At 38.7% G+C, this 17,771-nt stretch overlaps 1 protein-coding gene across 7 annotated transcripts in view; it reads right to left on the reverse strand.

Annotated features, from left to right (window-relative positions):
• cnot2 (CCR4-NOT transcription complex, subunit 2) overlaps positions 1-17,771 on the reverse strand; it is a 164,443-nt gene that overhangs the window by 1,875 nt on the left and 144,797 nt on the right. For 4 of the 7 annotated variants that reach the window (XM_059978449.1, XM_059978451.1, XM_059978447.1 and 1 more), the window contains 7 exons: positions 16,006-16,092; positions 14,964-15,084; positions 14,715-14,871; positions 12,730-12,791; positions 12,572-12,621; positions 4,976-5,076; positions 4,647-4,791 (listed from right to left, as the gene is read on the reverse strand). In XM_059978449.1, coding sequence (XP_059834432.1) covers positions 4,647-4,791; positions 4,976-5,076; positions 12,572-12,621; positions 12,730-12,791; positions 14,715-14,871; positions 14,964-15,084; positions 16,006-16,092 — 723 coding nt within the window. The remainder of the gene's footprint in view (positions 1-4,646; positions 4,792-4,975; positions 5,077-12,571; positions 12,622-12,729; positions 12,792-14,714; positions 14,872-14,963; positions 15,085-16,005; positions 16,093-17,771) is intronic. The other 3 variants (XM_059978454.1, XM_059978453.1, XM_059978448.1) reach the window with 1 other exon arrangement.

Consider the following 17,771-nt stretch of genomic DNA (forward strand, 5'->3'; position numbering starts at 1 on the left):
CATAAAGGCACCCAAAGGTTTCAGTGATAGGGGAACATATACAGAGACAAAAGTAAGAAACATTTCTCATCATAGTTTTTGATGGGCAGGAATGTCAAGTTTAAAAGGATTGTATTAAAACTAATCTGGATCCGTTTAAGGGAATGGCTCAGGAGGGAAATGGAATAAGTAGCAAAGGAGCCAGAGTTGCAGATACAATTTCTCAGATTTGAGCTGCATGAATGTCGCTTATGGACAAACAGCCTGAGAATTAAAAGTAGTCAAGGTATTAAGAAAAGATGGTGGAGAGTTAGAATTCATTGTCACTGTAGATGAAGGATCATGAGGTAGTGAACACGGTAAATTGTGGACTGAAGCCAGAGCCTCCAGCAGATCTTGGTATTTTTCAAGAAAGTTTCTAAATCATTCTCCCTTCTCAAAGGGATATTGAATATTCAGGAGAAACTTTGTTCTTGGCGACCAACATTAGCTTATTTGGCTAATTATCAAACTACTTTTCAAGGCCCCATTTAAAATTAGCTGCCATATTTATCTGCATTGTACAATGAATACATTCCAAACACATTTTGTTGGCCATGAACTGTTTTTCACTCCAACTTGGGGAAATGCACAACATACAAGCAAGATAGGCATGAGTTCACTTTTGAGTGTGTTCACTCAGATGCAACATGTTGAGAAAGTGGAAGGGCGCATGAGATAGATGGGGGGGGGGGGTTTCAAATATGTGGGATGTAAGGGGAAGATGAAAAAAAAACATTGGGATAGAAAGGAATGTAGCTGAAGAATAGCTTCAGAGGAATAGACAGATGGAGTGGACAGCCAGTGCCTCTTCCCCAGGGCACCACTGCTCAATACAAGAGGACATGGCTTTAAGGTAAGGGGTAGAAAGTTCAAGGGGGATATTAGAGGAAAATTTTTTTACTCAGAGAGTGGTTGGTGCATGGAATGCACTGCCCGAGTCAGTGGTGGAGAAAGATACACTAGTGAAATTTAAGAGATTACTAGACCGGTATATGGAGGAATTTAAGGTGGAGGATTATATGTGGGGCAGGGTTTAAGGGTCGGCACAACATTGTGGGCTGAGTAGCCTGTATTGTGCTGTATTGTTCTTTGTTCATGGCACTGGATGATAGACAATACAGGAAGACGTCATATTTAACAGGAAATGTAGAAATTATTGAGGGTATTCTTCACAGTACTTAAACATACAAGAAAATGACTTGCATTCATATAGTGTCTATGCATTTCAAACACATCATGTTAGAAATGCAATTACTTATATGTGAAAACACTACAGACTGCACTACAAAATCAATGCAATTGGCAGCTTCTCTAACCCTGAAGGTATTCTCTTTTAAATATATAGGGATATACTGAAATTATGATCTTAAAATATTTGTATTATACTAAACGGATCAAAAACATAAGAATTGGCATTTTAAAAGAAAAAAAATGAAGCATCTCAATATGTGGAAAAAAACTTTTAAAACAGTTATATAATACTAAAATATAAACACGAAAAGTTCTGCAGATGCTGGAAATCTAAAGCTACACACTGAAAATGCTGGAGAAAATGAACAAAAAACAGTTGACGTTTCAAGCCGAGACCTTTCATCTGGACCGAAGAAAGGTCTCAGCCCAAAATGTTGACTGTTTTTTCATTTGCATGGAGACTGCCTGACCTGCTGAGTTCCTCCAGCATTTTGTGTGTGTTGCTTTGCATATAATACTAAAATATGTTTTGAGCTGTTATTTTAAGAAAAATGTTTTAGAACATAGCAAAAACAATGAAATGGAATGGCATTCAAATTATAGTGGTAGACTGATATTACCATATAATACCTTGAAGAAACAATCTGGTTAGCTTCAGAATTATGTTTATTACTACTGATGTATGTCATGAAATTTGTTATATAGGGGCAGCAGTACAGGCGAACATAAAAATTACAAAGCTACAAAAATATTAATAGTACAAAAGAGGAACAACAAGGTAGTGTTGATGGGTTCATGTATTGTTCAGAAATCTTATAATGGAGGGAAAAAAGCTGTTCCCAAAATGTTGAGTGTGAGTCTTCAGACTCCTGTAACTCCTGCTCGATGGTAGTAAAGAGAAGAAGTAATGTCCTGGACAGTGAGAGTCCTTAGAGAAGGATGCTACCTCCATGAGGTACCAACTCTTGATGACATACTCATGGTGGGCAAGGTTGTACCCATAATGGAACTGGCTGAATCTACAACCCTCTGCAGCCTTTCTCGCTCTTGTGCACCGGAGCCTCCATACTAGGTGTTGATGCAACCAGTCAGAATGCTCTTCACTGTATATCTGTAGAAATATTCAGGTCATTGGTGAGATATCAAATCTCATCAAATTCCTAACGAAGTAGAGCAGCAGATGTGCCTTCTTGCACCAATGTGCTGAGCCCAAGATAGATCCTTCAAGATGCCAACTGCCAGGAACTTGAAGCTGCTCACCCATTCCAGCATTGACCCCTCAACTAAAGGGCTAGTGTGTGTTCTCCCAACTTCCTCTTCCTGAAGTCCACAATCAATTCTTTGCTCTTGTTGTTGTTGAGTGCAAAGGTTGTTGCTGCGATACCACTCAATCAACCGATCTATCTCGCTCCTGTACACCATCTGCGATTCTGTCAACAACAATGGCTTCAAGAATGGTTTGTATGATCTATTCAATCTGGTTACAATTCAATAAAAATATCATTAAACCACACCTTCAGTAATGTCTGAAGTGAACCTGCTTGATAGGAACCTGAAACATTTTCAAAATCAGATCTGTAAGGGGAAAACTTGTGACTTCAGTAATTTCATTCTTTTATGAACAGCACATACCTTCAAAGATCCAGCGATTAATGCAGTTTTTGAAAAATAGTTGGACCTTTCAAATCCTACAAAATATTACTTGATTTGTATCAAAATGCTGATCATTTCAAAGGTAAATGATTTAATTTGTAGAAATAGAATAAAGGAAATATCTTTCCAGCAGCATTTTCTTTTACTTAAAATATATTTGAAGTAACTTCAGAGTTTACTTTGCAAAGAACAAAATAATTTAATTTAATGCTAAAGAATATAAATGTTAAAGTTAAACTTTTCAAGTTAAACTTGTACATACCTTTAATATATGCAGAAAATTATGAATGGAAAGTGCAGTTACAATAGATGTTCCTTCAATGGGGTAGAAAATGTTTGTGTTTTTTAAAATACATTCACAAGTGACCTGCATGAGGCTACGCCATTAACTGGTACACCTCAACTTCAATATTGAACTAATGTAAGACTTCAATGAGATTTTACACTGGTCATAATTATACTGTAAATGGTCTTTCATTGAAGAATTGAGAGATTCTTATCTCAAGGAGTTTGCTTCTATTGTATTAACTGCACAGATGCTAGATATGTGATGTATCAGAATCATTTTTGTCCATTGTTATCGGTTGCAGTGAAACATTACTTTTTTACAGTAAAGTGTTTGTTTCTATCAGGTGAATACAGACTGAAACCAGGCACCAGTGACATAAAATTCTGTTTTGTTGGGAGTCCTGGATTTTTAAAAACGTCTCAAGAATTTATCAGTGATTCCATCCAGATTCTTTAAACCAATCCACTGGCCTTAGTTAAGACTTTATCAAGTTATAGTTTAGTGAGCATCATCATTGGTTTGGTAAGCGATGAACTGCTCTTGATAATCTCTCAATTGCAATGCTTGCTTCATATCATTCAGTAGGCTTAAAAATAGGTCTTCATAAAGTCAGCAGAAGTAAGTCCTTTTCTTATTAACTTCTTCAAGTGTCCAGTTTGATCACCCCTTTGAAGGTGAATTCAATTTATCACTTCCTTCAATAGGCAACCAACAAACATTGCGTCATTCAAGACCTCCAGGGGAATCAGATTTGAAAAGTTCATGATCTGAAAAGCGACACTTTTGGCTCGTTTCACAAAAGAAGTTTAAATATATCTAGGCTTGATTAGAAATTAAAAGATGGAACAAACACAGCAAAAGAATACAACATAATTGCAGCTTTAAAGTATATGAAGTTAACAGGTAAATTAAATTTTATGTGATAGCAAAACATTTAGCTTAAAGGAAAATATAAAATAAGCAGTGAGAAAGAATAAAACTATTTTATAAAAACTTAGTTAACATTGTAAACATTAACACTTCAGTTAAGATTATAGAAATAAACCTACTTATGACAGTTGATTAAATGTGCTCTAGAATGTAAAAGGATACAGAGAAAGTGAGAGAAAATGAAACAAAATGAAGAATATTAAAGGTATAATGGGCCAAAATACTTTTATATTGCACGCTTCAATTCTTCTTCAGTCTGAAGTGGAAATCATTAAAAATCAAAGCCGAATCCTGCGGCTGAAACTTGCTAACAGTTTCAAGGGTTAAAACATGAGCACACAAATCTAGGCTATTTCAGCTATCTTTATTATAGAGAACTACAGCTCAGATTTGCTGGTCAGAAAAGAAATACACAAGATTGCATACAAAAAACATTTATCTCCAGCAAACAGATAATGCTTAATCTCCAGTAAAGAAACATCATTAGTAATTCATCTGTCTCCTGTACAATAGGCCAGCGGTTTCTGCATTATATAAAATCAATTAGTACATCAGCTCTTACTTTAGCAACCTTTCTCCAGTTAAGACAGTCAAAGAAATAGTATGTCCCCCTTTCATAGGTGTTGGTCTTTACTGTTGGCTCCATTCCTGGGGCCCTGGTGATCCAGACTCGCTCTTCTTTGTGGTACCTCCAGTCTCGGTTAAATCTAACATTCATAATATGATAAAAGACATTTGTGAATATTAATCACATTAATCGATCCAACAAAAACATTAACAACTTGCAAAGAGATAAAATCATGAATCAGAATCATTAGATTTTAACATGCAAACTATCTCTAGAACAAATTTAGATTGAACTAAAACTGTTAGACATTTAAAAGGACATACAACTCTACTGCTGCAAGCAACTGTAAGACATCCCCGCCGTTCATGTAGTACAGATAGAAAAGGAGGTCTTCTCCATAACGAGCAAGCTTTATTGTAGCAAGCTGTAAAGAAATGATAGCATCAGTCTTATTTTACATTTTAAATATAATGCCAAAAATAAACAAGCTATATGTTATAAAGTAGGCTCAACAAACTACAAGAAAATTCATACATTCAAATTCTGATAATACCACAATTGTTAATTCTTCAAAAGTGTGGTGTAAACATTGATATTCCAATTTCTGGTAACCCACTCCCCTCGTGTTCCTTTCTCACTCTCACCAGTCCACACAATTTAATCTCTCCCTATGTTCACCTTTTCTATCCCCCCCCCTTTAATTACCCTCCCCCACCTAGTCCCATCTGCCCATCACTTGCATACCTATCCACCTAGCTTTCTTCTCCCTTGATCCACTTTCCCTATCCCCTCTGCCTTCCTTACCTGCTTTTCATCTACCCCCACTCCTTTATCTGTTTCTACCTATCATTCATCAAACTCTGCCTCAACACTCCCTCTCCTTGCTTCACCTGCCTACCACCTCCCTTTCATCTATTTTCACCCATCACTGACTACCCCCCATCTCATTTCTGGATGGCTATCTTCCCTCTACACTCTCAGCCCAGATGTAGAGCACTGAAAGACTCAGCATTTCTTTGCCTCCACACAAGTTACAACATCTGCAGTTTCTAGCATTTTACGTTAGAGGGAGAGACTTTAAAATAAGCGAGTAGGGGCAGTCGGCACATTTTGCATGTCAACAGTCACCAAGGAGAAACTGGATTGCGCATTATCAGGCACCTGGCTTGGGCAAATAAAACAAGTTAGGTTTAAGCAGAGTGGGAGTGGGCCTGTGCTGGAGTGAGGAGTTGGTGCTTTTGCCCATCAAGGTTTTGGTGAGGAGAGGCTAAAGCCATAGGGTTTTTTTCCATTATTTATTCTTTCTTACTTTCTTATTGGACATTTAGTGCAATAAGGATGTCAGACATGATCACTGGAATGCTTCTCTTGTGGGATGTGATAAGGCAGGGAGACCTCCAGTGTCTCTGACAATTACATCTGCAAAAAGTAGTTCCATCGACAGCTTCTAATAGATGTTAAGGAGTTGGAGCTGGAACTGGATGAACTCCATGTCACTCAGCATTCAGAGGCTGAGGGTTTGATAGACAGGATACACAGGGAAGTAGTTACATCCAAAGTGCAGGACACAGGAAGGGGAAAGGGGATAGGCAGCCAGTGCAGAGTACCCCTGCGGCTGTTCCTTCAACAACTGGTATACAGCACTGGATTCTGCTTGGTGCTGGGGGAGATGATCTAGCAGAGGAAAGGCACAAGGACAGGTCTCTGGCACTGAGTCTGGCTCTGTAACTCAGAAGGGAAGGGAGGCAAGGAGGTGAGCTGTAGTGATAAGGGATTCATTGGTTAGGAGAACAGAAAAGAGGTGCTATGGATGAGAACAAGATTCACAGATGGTTTTTTGCCTCCTGGGTGCCAGGGTCAGGGACATCTTGGATGGAGTCCACAGCATTCTTCAGTGGGAGGGTGAGCAGCAAGAGGTTGCAGTCCATGTTGGTACCAATGACATGGGTAGGATGGGTGATGAAGTCCTTCAAGGTGAGTTCAGGAAGTTAGGTGCTAAGTTAAAGAACAGGACCTCTAGGGTTGTGATCTCAGGATTCCAACCCTGGCCATGTGCAGGTAAGGCCAGAAATAGGAAGATCATACAGTTTAACAAGTGGTTAAGAGTGATTGCAGGAGGGATGGCTTCAGATTTTTGAATCAGGCTCTCTTCCAAGGCAGACAGGACCTGTACAGAAGGGATGGTTTGCACCTGAACTGGAGAGAGACTAATATCTTAACAGGAAGGTTTGCTAGTTCTGTATGGTGTGGGGGTGGGGGATTTAAACTTGCGTTGCAGGGGAATGGAACGCAGAGAGCCAGAACAGATAGTGGCCTGGCTATAGAGAATGATGTACATAAAAAGTCAGAAACTGAAAGGGCAAGCATGGTGGTACTAATGCTCTCAGCTGCATATATTTCAATGCAAGGAGCACTGTAGGAGAGACAGTCTGATGAGCTTAAGATATGGATCAGCAATTAGTTAAGATTTGGTTGCAGCAGGGGCAGGACTGGCAGCTAAATATTCTGGAGTTCTGTTGTTTTAGACAAGTTAAAATTGGGAGGGATTAAAGGCGGAGGAGTGACATTACGAGACAGGAAAAACGAAACTGACTAGTTAGGACAGACAGGAGAGTGCTTCTAGTGAGGCTTTATGGATAGAACTAAGGAACAAGAAAGGTACTTATGACCACGTTAATGGGATTATATTATAGACCACCCAACAGTCCACAGGATTTAGAAGAGAAAGGAACACAAGCTTGTAATGGTAGGTGATTTTAGCTTTCCACAGATTAACTGGGACTCCCCTACTGTAAAAAGGCTGGATGGGAAGAAGTCAATGAGAGGGTGTGCAGTATACTTGATCTCCTATTAGGGAATGAGACAGGGCAGGTTACACAAGTCTGAGTAGGTGAACACTTTGCATCTGATGCTCATAATGCCATTAGTTTCAAGGTAATTATGGAAAAGAATAGGCCCGGTCCTCAGGTTGAAATTCTAAACTGGAGAAAGGCCACTGTAGTTTCATCCACTGAGGTTGGGTGAAACTACAACTAGAGGTTAAGGGTGAAAGGTGAAATATTTAAGAGGAACATCTTCACTCAGAGTGGTGAGAGCGTGGAAAGAGCTGCCGGCGCAAGTGGTGGACGTGGGGCTGATTTTGAATTTTGAATCAAAATTCAAGAGAAATTTGATGGGAGGGGTTTGGAGGGCTAGGGTCCGGGTGCAGGTTGATGGGAGCAGGCAGATTAATAGCCAGCATGGACTAGGTGGGCAGGGGCGTGTTTCTGTGCTGTAGTGTTCTATGACTCTATGTATAATTTGCACAAACTTCAGATCAAATTTATGTCCAGAAATAAAATATGATCACTGAGTACGAACAAGTACATTAAAATCTGATTGAAGCAATCCCAAACATACTTAATTAGTGGAAATAGCTCGGGTGGTTGATGGTTGGGTTGAGTTGTCCTCCAATTTTGCTAAGAATGGAGAACAACTCAATCCAACCATACTGTATTAGTGCCTACATTTATGTCTTTATCACCTTTTCTATTACAAATTCCAGATTTTCTTCACTTTTCCCATTTGCAGCTCCAACCACCTCATTCAAACTTAACTATCAGGTCAAGGTTTTCAACTTTCCTGATACATACAATATTTCTCTTCAAAGCCTCTGTTTTAATCATTTCATGCATATGAAAACCATCTACATCAATGCCCCACACTAAGTGACCAACATCACACTGTTCTGTAATGTGCATCAGCTCTGCTCCCCAGCTTTGAAGGAAAACCAGAAAATATGCTGGCGTCTAAACATCTTCCCTTGTCAAACTATTACATTTTCAAGTTTAACAATGGAATACTCAAATTTGCTGTTAATTATCATAAGAACAGGGAGCATGTGTCTTTAAAACCTGAGCTGAATTATGGCTGTACAGTAAATTATTCCATGCGCTCAGTAGACTTCCTGTATGTAACACCATGGGACATGGACTAGTTATCAAAAATAAAAATTGTGAAATGATTTTAATACGATTCCAGCTTCAGATAATATATACACACCAAAATGCACAAACGACAATCTAGCGGACAAGACTAGAACTAACTTTTAAAAAAATTAAAGGTTAACTTTATTTGTCACATGTACATTGAAACAGTCAGAAAATGCATTGCTTGCATCAAGGATGTGCTGGGGGCTGCCTGCAAGTGTCATCATGCTTCCAGCACCAACGTAGCATGCTCACAACTTACTGGCCCTAACTGATACACTTTTGGAATGTGGGAGGGAACTAGAGCACATGAGCATCTTATGCAATATCCAAAGGAGTACTAAGGTTAGGAATCAAGGTTACCTTAGAGATCAAAGGACCTTTAATTGCCAGTCATGAAAGGGTCACAGCTCAGGGATAACAGTAGCACATAGGTTTCATCATCAGGGCAAGATGAAGCAGAAGCGGGCAAGAGACTTCTATCTCGCCATATAAAGATGTCTTTGCAACTTAACAGTGTGCTTTAATGGAATTAACAGCTACAAACAGATTTGATATTTATCCTAGCATAGAAACAAAGCATTGGTTTAATTATGCCCTTCTCCTCAGCTCTACCTCCAATCCCCAACCCTATTGCACTGAAGTGCTGAAAACAGTTACAATATCAAATTGGTCACTTTCCACTAATAACAACAATTTGCTGAAGAAATTCAGCGGGTTGAGCAGCACCCATAGCAGGAAAGGAATTGTAGCATTTTTGATTCCAAAACATCAACAATTCCTTTCCTCCAACAGGTGCTGTTTGACTCACTGAGTTCCTTCACCAAAAATTGTTGCTTGCCCCGGTATCTAGCATCTGCAATTTCCAGTCACAAGTGACATAAGCCACCCTCTCACCTCACCTTATCTAGCTGTACAGCTCTTCCAATCCAGAGATTTTTCTGATCTTCAGTACCAAGCAGTCACACTGCTTGTCCCAGCTTGATGGCTCGCTCCACAAGGAGCCACACAGCAACAAAATCACTGTTTTATTGCAGTGGAAGTGCTGGCAAAGGATAGTGGTTTGCACATAGCAATGCATAGCCCAAGCTGATGTCTTTTTCTCCCCCATATATATAGTGAACCCACCTGTGAGTATGTTCACAAACCAGAAGGCCAAGAAGAAGCACTCAGTGGGATACCAGTGAATTAATGCAATTATTTATCAAGTACTTGAAAAACTATCAGTAAACAAATTCCCATTTCTATTTCTAGTGACCTATAGAGTCAAACATAAGATGTGTATTGAGAAGGCAGTGAAGTACTGTTTTGGTCCTGACAACAGCAGAGCTTAAAAACCCTGCCTTCTGATGATTATGTATGGCACATGACAAATTGTTTGTGGAAAGGATAGAACTTATACATATGGTTGACAAAGAGGAGAAAAGCTTTCAGCTACAGGAACATATGGATTATCCGGTCTGCTTGGCTGGAAAATGGCAAATGCAATTTGTTTGAGGAGAATGCAGTATGCACTTGGGAAGGTCTAAAAAGGCACAAGTGTTAAAATAAATGAGAGGATATTGGGGGTATAAAAGAGCAGAAATACCTTGGAATTTACATACACAGATCACTAAAGGCAGGTTAAAAAGTCATGCTAGTCTTTATCAACCAAAGCTCAGAACTAAGGAGCTTATCCAGAGTTAACTCACTACAAGTTTGGCAACAGCAGAAGCACAGCCTATAACTGGTCATCAGATTACAGCTTGTTGCTTTGGATTTACAGCATCTGCAGAATCTCTTGTGTTTATCAGATTACAGGAAAGATGCAAGCACTGAAGAGGCTACAGAAATTTACAAAAATGTTGGTTGGACTGGAAAATTGTACTAATAAGGAAAGACTAAGTTGTTGAGTTTGTTTTCTTTGGAGGGGATGCTTAACTGAGTTGTATAAAACTATGTCGGGCCTCATAAAAGAGGAAAGATCTATTTCACTTAGAGGAGTTGAAAACAGACCATAGATTTTTTTCTTAATCCAGTGAAGTGAGTTCAGAGCTCACTGGCCAAAAGAAGCAAACACAGAAGCAGGAGCAGGCACTGGACCATATTGGGGGAGGGGGGTTAGGATAGAAGGCATGTTTTTACTGATATTGACATGATAGGCCAAATTGACTCCATTTGTACCATAAATTTTCTATGATCTAAGTTTGCTAATGATACTGAGTCAAAATGCACAATTATCATGTATGAGAACAGAAAATTCCAATGGATATACAACTACTGTGTAGACAGAATTGTGAAAACTGGAGATAAGTAAAAAACAATAGTCTCATCTGGAATCAGGGTACAAGCCAAAACAAATAAAGGTGGAGAAAACAATGAACCTTGTGTTGAAAATACAGAACCATGCTGAATGTTGAAATAATGGTTTTCATCTTCTCAGGGTTCATCGACAGAAATGTTAAGCTCATACTAGATTAGATGCTGGACAAGATGTTTGATAGCACATACAGAGGAGCTTAAAGAAACGTTGGTGTCATTGGTTGATCCAAACTTTTCCTGACAGTATTGCAAATCAAATGATTGTAAAGAGTAGGACAAGGAAGAATCAAGTACAGATAATTAACTAGGAAGCATCTCTTGTTTTTGCTTATATCTTCATTCCGGATCAGACTACTCCTGTTTATTGATCTCCAATTACCACAGTTTTGCCTACACAATATTTTTATATCAATTAGAGTAACATTCGCATCACACTAGTACCACCACCATAAAAAGTTCTTCAGGAAAACAGGATGAGCAGCACCTCTACTTTCTGAGAAGTTTGCGAAGATTCGGTATGTCATCCAAAACTTTGTCAAACTTCTATAGATGCACGGTGAAGAGTGTACTGGCTGGTTGCATCATGGCTCGGTATGGAAACACTAAGGCCGGAGAACAGAAAAGTCTGCAAAAAGTAATGGATACAACCTAGTCCAATACAGCTAAAGCACACTCCACCATTGAGCACATCTACAAAGAGATCTTTTCACAGGAAAAGATCTTTTCAAGGACTCCCATCATCCAGGCCATTCACTCTTCACGCTGCTGCCAACAGGAAGAAGGTATGGGAGCCTCAGGACTCACACCATCAGGTTCAGAAATAGTTAGGCTTCAATTGTTAGGCTCTTGAACCAAAGTGGCCAACTTCACCCACCCCAACACTGAACTGATTCCATGACCTAATGATAAGTTATTATTATTTTGTTTTTTAAATTTTTTTGTTCTTGGGCAATTTGTTGTCTTTTACACATTAGTTGTTTGCCCATCTTTTGTTGTAGCTTTTCAATGATTCTGTTGTGTTTCTTTGTATTTACTATGAATGTCCCAAGAAGACGACTGTCAGGTTAGTATATGGTGACATATTATCAAAGTACATATAAATTTACATACTTAATGAATTTTTCAAAACTAAAACAATCCCACCTTCCTACATACCCAAGCATGCTCTTGAACACAGTACTCTATCAAATGTGCTACACAGTTCCAAGTTCCACATCATACCTTTCTTCTTAATAATGGGCTGGAAGATACAAGCCTATCACTACCCTCAATATCCTTTTATACTTCCAAAATTGCATTACAACATTTTCTTATCCCAAGGATGACACCGTAATCAATTTTAGTTCCCATTCCTCTTCTCCATCTAATGTGAACTAAAGCAGCAAAGGTTGGAGTTTGAATACAAGAAGTGCTTGTCAATCCAACTGCACACTGAGCAGCCCCTTTACCAACTCAGCTGTTGAAGAGCAAACAGCAATAACATCCATATACCATGAGAATCTTCCCCACAAACAAATTCTTCAAAATGAATCAAATGATACATACTTAACATTTAAGCAGCAATTTTATCACTTTAACTTCAGCTTTCCAAGATGGCACAAACTACATTATTTAAGGTGGCTTTTTCTACTACTTAACAACTACACTCACCTTGTCCCTAATGTGTATGTTTGTTAGATACTCCGATGGAACATGAAAATCTGTGAAAGAAGATGATTGGTGCTCAGTTATTTAAAAGCAGAGTAGACTTTTGAAGGAATTAACAGATTAGAGATCCACTGGTCTGAATGAAAAGTAGTTATGCTCACCAATATCTTGAGGTCGACAGGGTGCTGACGCCCAGGGAGATGCAAATTTTGGATAAAGATTTCTGTAAAATAATTTTATCTCATTTAATTGTGACAATTAATCACACAGATTCTTGATCTAACAAAATAGCCAGGTGCTGAATGTGACTCTGTGTACCCATGTTACAGAAGTATACTTTAACATCCTTTAAAAAGCAATATCTTCTAACTTAAAAATATATGAACGATTTAAAAGAGAAAATTCTTCTCCTAGATGCTAAACAGAGTCGAATAGTGGAACAACTTCCTAAAGTATCTATAAATATATTTAATATGAACAATTAAAATAATCTCCTTCGCAAGCATGGCCAAATCAGTTGTGAATAAATAGACAGACCAGAAATGACATTACTTCTATTCCTGCTTTAAACACAATTGTGCTAAAGTTGGAGGGCACTTTCCAATCAAAAGTAACAAAGTGAAATATTTAATAAGCCTCGCAAATAGCACAGATGAACACACAATATGCCCTAAAGATAAACCTTCAATCAAATGAGTTGAAGATTTATTGGCATCATAACTGTCACAAAGACTACATACAGGTTGGCAAAACAAATCCCTACTTATAATTTAAAATTACAAATAAAATAGGAGGATTCAAAGAGTTTGGTGCAAAAAGCAAACTGGCAGAGGTACTCAGGAAGATGGTTTGCATCTGAGGAGGCATGGAAATGGTCAACATTCTGTACTAAAGACACTATTTATACTGGCTATCTTACATCTAAATTCAGTTCTGATGCAGAATCTTGACCCCAAATGTCAACTATGTCATCTATTTCCAAAGATGGTGCTGAACCCAAGAGTTCCTCCAACAGTTTGCTTGTGCTCCAGATGACAATATCTTCAGTATTTTGTCTCTTTATTCAATGAACTATACAATAGAGACTCAAAAGGACACCCAGTGCCCAGAAAGAGACCCGAGGAGTTTAAGCTTTCACTTATAATCTATAGTTTGCTCCAAGGCACTGGTTATTATGTAAAAAAGTGATGCATAATATTTCAATATTTCATAATTCTTTGCAGATTTGTTATTCTCCCCTGTACATTGGGTGTTTGATGGTCCTTTTTTTATACAAGGGTTCTGTTGGTTTTCCTTGCTTTGTGGCTGCCTCTAAGACAAATCCCAAGATTGCATATAGTATATATACTTTGATAAAAAATGTACTTTGAACTTCGAAGACTTAAGAACCAGAATTTGGACATTCAGACCATCAAGTCTGCTCTGCCACTTGATCATAGCTGATTTGTTTTCCCTCTCAACCCCATTCTCCTGCCTTCTCTCCATAACATTTGATGCCTTGGCTAATCAAGAACCTATAGATCTCTGCTTTAAATACACCTGATGACTTAGCTTCCACAGATTCACCATTTTCTGGCTAAATAAATTTCTCCTCATGTCTTTTCTAAAGGGACCTCCATCTATCCTGAAGCTGTGCTCTCTGGTCCTAGACTCACCACTATAAGAAACGTCTATAAAGATCCACACTTATCTAGGCCTTTCACTATTCGGTGAGCTTCAATTTCAATGTTAAAAACAGAAAATCCTGAAAATGGAATTTTTTAATGTTAGTGATAAAATACTGATTTACCAATATTAAAAGCAATTACTAAAATCAATTCCTGCAGTGTTTTGGGTTTTTTTAATTTTATTAACACCTCCGTCACCAAAACCCACACAAATACCATCACGTTTTAGATTGAAATATGACCTGAAATATAACGATGTGAGCAACACACCCAAAATGCTGGAAGAAGCCAGTGGGTCAGGCAGCTGCTATGGGGAAAAATGAATGACTTTTCAACACTTGGCACTTCTAACTTACTAATGGTAACTTTAAACAGAAGTACAACTGTAGGAAAATAGCCCAGGGCTTCCTTACCAACATTAAATAACTGTATTAACATAACTATGAAGTCAAAAGAAGAAATTTAGGCATGCTGCTTACTCTGGAGAGTTTAGATTGAGGCCTAGTGTTGTTAGGTCACTGCCTAATGCGAGATGTACCATTCCAGGATCTGTCTCTGCTGCCCGAATGAATGTTAACAGCCCAATCATTCCAAATTGATCTGTTACCATTCCTGTCGGAATATTAGTGACTCGCCCTGAATAAGAAGGAAAAGAAGTAGCATAAACTTCCAGCATATTATCTTACAAAGTTACTCTACATGTCTGAAGTTATGATTGATTTTCCCACCATCAGATAGCACCTGGATCCCTTTTTTCTGAAGGTTGTTGTTTTGCGTCGTTGAGCTCTTGTCACCAGGGAACTTGGGTCCGTCTGTACTGGATACATTTTTTCCTGGTGTATTCAAATTCTGCAATTGAAATATGTAGAAGTAGAGTGAATTAGCAGCACTGAAGAAGATTACTGTCAAATGATATCTGCAAAGAATTCAAGTTGTAGTATATTAAAGCTGTTTCTATACAACATCCCTAAAAAGATTTTCAAATTATTTTAAAATTCATTCAACATTCAAAGTATATTTATTAAAGCAAATATGCCCTATGTCATCATCTATAACCCTGAGATTCATTTTCTTGCTGGCATACTCAGCAAATTGATTATAGAATAATCAATTAAATCAATGCACCAACTTGGGTATTTAACCAGTGTGCAGAGGACAACAAACTGTGCAAATACAGAAATTTAAATAAATGCATGAATGAATAAATAAATAACAAGATTAGAAGATGAGGAGTCCTTGAAAGTGAGGCCATAGGTTGAGAACATTTCAATGGTGGGGCAAATGAAGTTGAAAGAGGTTATCCCCTTTGGTTCAAGAGTGTGATAGTTGAGGGGTAATGACTATTCCTGGACCTAGTGGTGCAAGTTCTGAGGCTCTTGTGCCTTCTTCCTGATGACAGCAACAAGAAGAGTGCACGGCCTGGGTGGTGGGAGTCCCTGATGATAAATGCTGCTTCCCTGCACAAAGCTTTGTACATATATGCTCAATGATGGGAGGGCACTAAATATGATGGACTGGGCTGAATACACTTCTTGTAGGATTTTCCATTCAAAGGCATTGATGTTTCCATTTCAGGCTGTGATGGAGCCAGTCAATAAACTCTCCAGTACACAGCTACAGAAGTTTGAAAAAGTTGAGCTATCATGCCGAATCTTCTCAAACGTTTTAGGCATAGAGGTACTGCTGTAATTTCTTTATAATTCCACTTATGTGCTGAGCCCAGGATAGGTCCTCCAAAATGCTAACAGTGAAGAATTTAAATTTGCTGACCTTCTCCACATCTGATCCTCCAATGTGGACTTGCTCATGATCTCTGGTTTCCTTCTCCTGGAGTAAATAATCAGCTCCTCGTTTTTGCTGACATTGAGCAAGAGGTTGTTGTTATGGCACCATTCAACAAGATTTTCAATCTCCCTCCTGAATGCTAATTCATCACATTTGATTTCGCCTACAAAAGTGATTTTTTCAGCAAACTTGAATATGGCATTGGAGCTGTGCTTAACCACAAATTCATAAGTGTAGAGTAAGGAGAGCAGGAAGCTAAGCACACAGCCTTGTGGTGCACCTGTGCAGATGGAGATCATGAAGGAGATGATGTTGCCAACCCATACTGACTGGGGTGTGCAACATGAGAAAATAGAGAATTCAACTGAACAAGGAGGTATTGAGGCCAAGGTTTTGAAGCTTATTGATTTGTTTTGAGGGATGATGGTATTGAATGTCAAGTTGTAGCTGATAAAGAGCATCCTGATTTATGCATCTTTGCTGTCCAAATGTTACAGGGTTGAGTAAAAAGCCAGTGATATGGTATCTGCTGTGGACCTATTGCTCTGGTAGGCAAATTACAGTAGCATGCAAAAGTTTGGGCACCCTTGGTCAAAATTTCTGTTACTGTGCATAATTAAGTGAGTAGAAGATGAACTGATCTCCAAAAGTCATAAAGTTAAAGATGAAACATTATTTTCAACATTTTAAGCAAAGTTAGTGTATTATTTTTGATTTGTACAATTTTAGAGTGAAAAAAGGAAAGGAGCACCATGCAAAAGTTTAGGCACCCCAAGAGATTTGAACTCTCAGATAACTTTTACCAAGGTATCAGACCTTAATTAGCTTGTTAGGGCTATGGCTTGTTCACAGTCATTGTTAGGAAGGGCCAGGTGATGCAAATTTCAAAGCTTTATAAATACCCTGACTCCTCAAACCTTGTCCCAACAATCAGCAGCCATGGGCTCCTCTAAGCAGCTGCCTTGCACTCTGAAAATTAAAATAAATGATGCCCACAAAGGAGGAGAAGGCTATAAGAAGATAGCAAAGTGTTTTCAGGTAGCCATTTCCTCAGTTCATAATGTAATTAAGAAATGGCAGTTAACAGGAACGATGGAGGTCAAGTTGAGGTCTGGAAGACCAAGAAAAACTTTCCGAGAGAACTGCTTGTAGGATTGCTAGAAAGGCAAATCAAAACCCCCGTTTGTCTGCAAAAGACCTTCAGAAAGATTTAGCAGACTCTGGAGTGGTGGTGCACTGTTCTACTGTGCAGCGACACCTGCACAAATATGACCTTCATGGAAGAATCATCAGAAGAAAACCTTCCTGCGTCCTCAAAATTCAGCATCAGAGGTTTGCAAAGGAACATCTAAATAAGCTTGATGCATTTTGGAAACAAGTCCTGTGGTCTGATGAAGTTAAAATAGAACTTTTTGGCCGCAATGAGTAAAGGTATGTTTGGAGAAAAAAGGGTGCAGAATTTCATGAAAAGTACACCTCTCCAATTGTTAAGCATGGGGGTGGATCGATCATGCTTTGGGCTTGTGCTGCAGCCAGTGGCATAGGGAACGTTTCACTGGTAGAGGGAAGAATGAATTCAATTAAATACCAGCAAATTCTGGAAGCAAACATCACACCATCTGTAAAGCAGCTGAAGATGAAAAGAGGATGGCTTCTACAACAGGATAGTGATCCTAAACACACCTCAAAATCCACAATGGACTACCTCAAGAGGCGCAAGCTGAAGGTTTTGCCATGGCCCTCACAGTCCT

This window comes from Hypanus sabinus, chromosome 8, assembly GCF_030144855.1.
Source record: "Hypanus sabinus isolate sHypSab1 chromosome 8, sHypSab1.hap1, whole genome shotgun sequence".
Classification (NCBI taxonomy): Eukaryota; Metazoa; Chordata; class Chondrichthyes; order Myliobatiformes; family Dasyatidae; genus Hypanus; species Hypanus sabinus.